This window comes from Glycine soja, chromosome 14, assembly GCF_004193775.1.
Source record: "Glycine soja cultivar W05 chromosome 14, ASM419377v2, whole genome shotgun sequence".
Taxonomy (NCBI): Eukaryota; Viridiplantae; Streptophyta; class Magnoliopsida; order Fabales; family Fabaceae; genus Glycine; species Glycine soja.
In genome coordinates, this window is record NC_041015.1 from 7,033,220 (window position 1) to 7,040,612 (window position 7,393).

Genomic DNA, 7,393 nt, shown 5'->3' on the forward strand with positions numbered 1-7,393 from the left:
AAAAAAATAATTGGTTTAGGGTTTGATTGTTTGGTATTCTGTCTCCATGCATGCTCTTCGCCTTATCGAAGACACGATTAACATGCGAAGAATTACTCTCTCTCTCTCTCTCTATATATATATATATATATATATATAATTTGTATTTTAAATACAAGGCAACATAAGAGGTTACTGTATATGTATTAATTATTCAAGCAAGCTGTGGCGGAGAACCAAAAGATAGTACTGTGTTTTTCGTGTTTGATCTGCCCTACGATGAATCGTTTGAATATTAAATTCGTCTCCCATAAATCCATTCATCTTTTGATTGGTCCGTCACTATCAAAAAACATGATTAACATGTGAAGTATATAGCTGGTAAAAAATAAAATAAAGTGTAGAAGTAATCAATTTGTCTTTGTTGAAAATGATATTATCCATGTTATTTTGGAGATTAATTTGACACGCTTAAAACAAGCCAATAATTAGAAGGATTAATTTCCCCGAATGTTTATTCAGTTTGCTGATCTATATATAGAACTTCTCATAATCAAATTAAGCCATGAAAACTAGATCTTCTGAATAGCAATAAGCTTGTTGAAGAGTTTAGGAGTTTTCTTTGCCCTTTAATTCAACTCAATGGAAGCAACGAAAGAACTTGTATCTCCAATTCCATGCGATGATGGACACCTTGTTACCGTTCTTAGTATTGATGGGGGTGGCATTCGGGGAATCATTCCAGGAATTATACTTGGCTTCCTCGAATCAGAACTTCAGGTAATATGCTAACTATATAAATAGGTACAAATTAAAAAAAAAATCATTCACTAGAGGGCTTAAACTTTAAAGTAAATAAATTTTTATATATACTTTGTTGTAAGATTATAATTATTTTTATAAAAACTTTATTTATTGAGGGGATTTGATCCCTTCCTTCCCCCCTAATGCTAAGTAATTAAAGTCAACTATACTAGTTAACGTCGTGCATCAAAATATATTGCTATAGATCGATATAATATAATAAAGATCACATCACGAAAACGATAATTTTATTGATTATTATTACCTTCTGGAAGTTTATGTACGTAGTACGTAGTATACTTATTTTAGTTGCGTGCAATTTATTTTATATATATAGCTAGTACTATATAAATTAACTTTAATTTAGTCTAGGTCTTCTAGCTTAATTATAATTAACATTTTAATTAATGCCAACTGTGGTGCATGATTGCAGAAGCTAGATGGAGACCATGTAAGATTGGCAGATTACTTTGATGTGATTGCGGGAACAAGTACTGGAGGATTAGTGACTGCAATGCTCACTGCTCCAAATGAAAATAACCGACCCTTGTATGCAGCCAAGGATATTAAGAATTTCTACCTTGAGCATACCCCAAAAATCTTCCCACAAAATAAGTAAACACCATATACTTTACCATGCATAATTAAACTTCATTCCAAATCAACCATGCTATATATATTTTATCTATCAATATATACTAATTTACAGTGTAATGGTCCTGAATATATATATATATAGGTGCTGGAATTTATTCTCATCTATGGTGAAGTTCACAAGAACTCTGTTTGGACCACAATACAACGGCAAGTACTTACACAGGCTTATTAGGGAAAAATTAGGAGAAACAAAATTGCACCAAACTTTGACCAATGTCGTCATCCCAGCATTTGACATCAAGCGCCTTCAACCTACCATCTTTTCCAGCTTCCAGGTTCATCCTTTTTCTCTTAATTTATTATATAAAATATATTTGTTATGGAAAAAAAATCATATTCACAAGAAACTAATTATCCAAGGAAGTTTTATTTGAAAATCAAAATTACAGAAAGTCTTTTCTTTCAGATTTTCATATAAAATTTGCAGAAAATTCATAAATAATAAGGATTGTAATAACATGTATTATAGGAAATAAAAAAAATTAATATTATCACATACATATGTACGTGTGTCTTTCTCTTACATTTATATGAAATATTAATCTCACATGTGATATATATATATCACAGCTGAAGAAGAGGCCAGATTTGAATGCATCGTTGTCTGATATATGCATTTCAACTTCGGCAGCTCCAACATATCTTCCAGCTCATTCCTTTGAAACCAAAACCCACCACGGTGTCAGCAAATTCGACCTTATAGACGGTGGCGTTGCTGCAAATAACCCGGTACACAATCTTATAATTCAAATGAAAGGAGTAAATTTTAACGATATAATTCAAATATGAATAACTAATGGTTAAAACTAATTAAAACAATCTTAAGCATGCATAAACGATCCTAACTCCGTTCTTTATTATAAGAAACAAGTTATAGTATAGTGACGAATAGAGGTAGTATTATATGATGAGTAAGATATATATAAATCATCAATTTAATTGACAAATAAGGATGTGGTATATATGTTAATTTGGTATTCCAGGCACTGGTGGCCATGGCAGAAGTTACGAACTAAATATGTCATGAAGGGCCATGTGATAGCTTAAATGTGGAACCGATGCAATACGACAAGTTTTTGGTGATATCATTGGGAACAGGTTCTCAGAAACAAGAAATGAAATACAGTGCTCTTGAAGCAGCTCAATGGGGTATCTTGAGTTGGGTAACCACAGCCAATGGTGGCACCCCTTTGATTGATGCATTTAGTCAAGCCAGTGCTGACATGGTTGACTTTCATATCTCTTCCCTTGTTCGTGCACTCAATTCTGAGCATAACTACCTCCGAATCCAGGTTTTCATTCCCTATTTTTTATGTCATAATTCAACAAATATACTTTATTGGTTTTTAATTATAAAATTCTTTCAATTAATTAACATTTTTTCTAAGAAAAATAGATAATTTAATTAATTATATTAAATTTATCATGTGTATTATCATTTCAACATTTTCCTTTTCTTATCACTTTATTTATTTAATTATTTTTTATTATATTTAAAGAAAAAATAATTAATATATCTAAAACTTATAAAAAGAAACCTGCATGAATATAAATTTTTTTACATAATCATTCTATCACAATCTATAACTCATAACCATAATGTATAATAAGTTTGTTAATTTTTAAAATAGTTATTTTAAAATAATTCAAACAATGATTTATTATTAAATAAGAGTATAAAATTATTATTTAATGCATAAACCTTAAACTCAAATAATAATTGTCATATTTAGAAATAAATCCTTATATTAAATTCATTCAAATTTTGTAGGACGATACATTAATTGGGGACATGTCTTCTGTTGACATGGCTACGGAGAAGAATTTGAATGATCTCGTCAAAGTTGGGGAGTCATTATTAAAGAAGCCGGTTTCAAAGGTTAACTTGAAGACGGGCGTTTATGAACCTGTTAAATCTTATGAAACAAACGAAGAAGCCTTGAAGGGGTATATTAAAATCCCATATACGTATATATATTGCCAAATAATTATTAATTAATATAAGAAATGAACATATATCATTGATTAATTCATCATACTCGTGGTAATTACGTTGATAATATTGTTATAGTATATACTTATAGTATTTATACAAACAATTTAATTTTTATTATACAAAATCCATACAAATAGGGAAAAGTGTTAACGATTATTTTTTCGAGATTTATTTTTGATGTGCCTTATTTTAAGTCACAGTTTCACGATTGACTATAATTTGTTTCAGGTTTGCGGAACGACTATCCAAACAGAAGCAATTTCGTAAATCTCAAATGTCCGCTAATGCAAATCCTTGAACGTTGAAAGGATAACTAGTTGTATTAATCACTATCAGTGTAATATTATGGTTGATGTTATATATATATTAACGAGGTGCCATCATCATCACCCTGGTTTTTTCATCCTTATATATGCTCATGCTCTAAATTTACTCAATCGGGCATAAGGATGAAATATTGTTCGTCTCTAAATTATGTCATTAAAGTTTCTAGTAGTGGATCTAAGAATTTGAGAATAACAATAAAATTGAGAGTAAGAATCTATATTAACTCACTTGATTTACTACTGGTGCAGAGAATCTAAGTAAAAAATAAAAAAAATATAACAAACTAGCCCCTAAAGTTACATTTTTATCAATAAGCAATTCAATTTTTGACATCAATCTTAAACAAGTTCTACTAAAATATTTCACAGATTTGTCTTCTGTGAGAGCAACAAATTATACAAACAGTGATTAAATCACTCAAGCTGATGGATTAATCGAAAGGGCCTGTATAAACTAGAATGTCTTTTTAGTGTGCGGGGATCTCATTTCACGGAGTCTCCTTTCTTGTGAAAGTATTTTTGCAAACCTGAAGACATTAGAATCAAATGTTATTATAATATAATTGTAATGCGTAATTGAATTGCAATAGACATAGTAATTAAATAAGATACAACACTAATGTGAATATACCCTTTTTTTTTATAAATTAACTAACCTTTTAAGAGCATCTTCATTGGTTTCCCTGTTTTTTAGTGGCTCAAAGAGACCATTCTCTAAATTGATCCTAGAGACTGGTTTCTTTAACAGTTTTTCTCCAACGTGGCAAAGCTTCTCCAAGTTCTCCTTTGTAGCAATGTCAACTGAAGAATCTGTTCCGGTCAATGTGTCATCCTACAATGTTGTTGAACAAATTTGATCATTTTTTGCATATATAATTATAATATTTGGTTTATATATAAAGAAAAGAAATATATATATATATATATATACATTATTTTTATATTATATATGAAGAGAAACTTATATAAAATTAATTTAATGATTGAAAGAAAAAGAGAGAAAAAAATTATAAATTCAAATCACTCTAATTAACATTCTAAAAAAAATACTAACATTTGTTAATAAAAAAATATCTAAAAAATTACCTGTATTCGAAGGTAATTATCTTCTGAATGAAGTGCTTGAGTCACAGCAGATAAATGAAAATCCACCATATCTGAACTGGATTGGGAGAAAACATCAATTAAAGGATTACTACCACTTTGGGTTAGCCAATCCAATAAACCCCATTTGGCTGCCATTTGTGCATTGAATTTTTCCTCATTTTTGGCTGTCCCGGTGCCTATTGAAATTATTAGGAAGCGACCATATTCCATTGGCTTAATTGGAAAGAAATCAGGATTTTGCATAATGATTTGCTTTGTAACTTCGTTCATGGCAACTAAGGTCTGGATCATGCATTTTCCAAAAATAAAAATAAACAGTTAGTGATGCTTCCGATATGATTAATCAATATATAGTAACTAATTAAATAAAATTTCAAAAACATGCAATTAATTAGTGAATATATAATTAGACATACCGGGTTATTTGCACAAACACCACCATCAATGAGGTTGAATTCGTGTACGTTTCCTTTTGAATCTTGATTGTTGAAATTGTGAGCGGGGAGATAGGTAGGTGCAGCAGACGTGCTGATGCATATGTCTGAGAGTTTAGCATCCATGCAAGGGGATATCTTAAGCTGCATGAATTTCAATTAATCATTTTAGGTTATGGTTTATCACTGACTTATTTTCTGCATAAAAGAAAAATCACTGACTTGATTTTGTTAAACTAAATTAGTAACAGCCCTTCGAAGCAATATATAATTAGTTTTTTTTATCTATTAACATTAAACTGGTTTAAGAATATTGATATATAATTTTCATTTAGTAACTGAAAAATTAGAAAATAAAAATAAATGAATTAACTTTTTTTCTACTTTTTCATTTAATTGCTGTTATATAAAAATAAATAAATTATATGCATGATCATAGCTGGTTTAAACCAACAGGAATATTATCGTATTATAGTTGTAAAAGACAATTATTTCTCTTATGAGTTAACAATTACTGTTTGAGATACTCGCTCTTGGTTGCCGAATTCCTTTGGAGTCCAACTATTACCACAAACCTCGCCGGAAAGTGGGAAGAAAATTCATTTCAAAAGTGAATTGAAAAGAAAGAAGAAAGAGAGAGAGAGAGAGAGTTAACCTTATAAGATGAGAAAATAATGGGTTGCAAAGACTTGATGTCGAAAGTGGGAATGACAACGTTGGTGAGTGTCTCATGCAACCGAATGTCTCCAAGTTTCTCTTTCACGACCTCATGCAGGTATTTCCCGTCGTATTTGGGTCCTCCCAGAGATCTTATCATCTTTGCTAATATCGTCCCACCAAGGCCACTGCGATATTAGTGCATGCCAAATATTATCAATTTTCTCAATTATTATAATAATAAATTTGACTGATTAGATTGATTAAAGAACTAAAAAAAAGTATATTTATTATGTAAATCATAAAAGAGAATAAAAAAAATCATAGACAACATAACTTTTTTGTCTTCCAATAAACACAATTTACTTTAAGTTCCTTAATTATTGAGATACATTTATCTATACTAATTATAAGTTGTTTAATTAAACAGAAAGTAATAAAGAAAGATAGAGATGCATGTATTAATTACCTATGCTGTGGGAAAATTTTAGGACAGTGGTCCATGTAAAAAGGCTTGATATCTTTGGCAGCGAAAAGAGGTCGATTATTGTTGTCTGGAGCAGTTATCATAGCAGTTACAAGACCTCCTGTGCTTGTTCCTGATATCACATCAAAATAGTCTGCAAGCCTCGCTTCTGGACCGTCCAACTCCTGCATTGCATCATCATGGCCCCGATGAATATATATGTCGTTATGAATTAAACATTTCATTTTGGTTGGTTATGAATTATTATTAGTAATATACTATTATGTCATGGTTTTGTTAAGGAAAAAATATATATATAGCTCATCAGTGATGGATTAATTAGAAGATAAACAACAATATTTGTATAGCTAGATGATCAATATACCTGAAGCTGGGATTCAAGGAAACCAATAATGGTAGCGGGGATGATGCCCCGAATCCCACCCCCATCGATGCTAAGAATAGTTACTAGGTTTCCATAAGTTGGAGGCTGAATTTGTTCAATCGATGACTCTGCTCTCTCCATTGGAAATTATGGCAAATTGGAGGTTAATTAGTGTGTGCACAAAGTATTCTCTCTTTGAGTAAGGGTTAACGTTAAGAGAATAATATGCTGAAAGAAAAAGCTGTATGTAGTTTCTTATGGGCAGAAAGCAAAATGCAAGATTTAGGGTTTGTTGGTAGCTAGATTGGCATGCCTGTACTGATATTTATAGTGGCACGACACGACCCTATAAATTTGGATTAGTGCACAGTTTAGTTGAATTCAAAAGAGCAAGTAGAGATAATATAATATTGAAGGAAGACATAGTCAATGGTAAAAAATGAGGAACTGGTAAGCCTAATAGGACACACGGTTCCGTTGTTTGAAATGTGCTATTGTCCAAACAGTAAAAGACGACTACATAACTTTCCTAGTTTACCGAAGACTATAACCATTAATGGCGATGGCTTTTGAAAATAATAT

The 7,393-nt window shown here is 30.7% G+C and overlaps 1 protein-coding gene and 1 pseudogene across 2 annotated transcripts; one reads left to right on the forward strand and one right to left on the reverse strand.

Moving 5' to 3' along the window:
• The first annotated feature begins 533 nt into the window (after positions 1-533).
• LOC114385487 lies at positions 534-3,845 on the forward strand (annotated as a pseudogene). The gene is made up of 7 exons (XR_003660881.1): positions 534-759; positions 1,217-1,398; positions 1,523-1,715; positions 2,011-2,169; positions 2,424-2,732; positions 3,212-3,387; positions 3,665-3,845. The product of XR_003660881.1 is annotated as a patatin-like protein 2 (transcript).
• Positions 3,846-3,978: 133 nt separating this feature from the next.
• On the reverse strand, positions 3,979-7,093 carry LOC114385489 (patatin-like protein 2). The gene is made up of 7 exons (XM_028345597.1): positions 6,812-7,093; positions 6,430-6,611; positions 5,959-6,148; positions 5,286-5,447; positions 4,849-5,151; positions 4,419-4,594; positions 3,979-4,289 (listed from the first exon to the last, which is right to left on the reverse strand). The coding sequence occupies exons 1-7, from the start codon at positions 6,950-6,952 to the stop codon at positions 4,217-4,219; spliced, it is 1,227 nt and encodes a 408-aa protein (XP_028201398.1). The 5' UTR covers positions 6,953-7,093; the 3' UTR covers positions 3,979-4,216.
• Positions 7,094-7,393: the final 300 nt, after the last annotated feature.

Coding starts and splice junctions, on each gene's coding strand:
- LOC114385489 (XM_028345597.1), bottom strand. CDS start 6,952: ATGGAGAGAGCAGAGTCATCGATTGAACAAATTCAGCCTCCAACTTAT. Junction 5,448..5,958: donor TTATTTTCTCATCTTATAAG/GTTAACTCTCTC, acceptor AAATTCATGCAG/CTTAAGATATCCCCTTGCAT. Junction 4,290..4,418: donor AATGAAGATGCTCTTAAAAG/GTTAGTTAATTT, acceptor TAATGTCTTCAG/GTTTGCAAAAATACTTTCAC.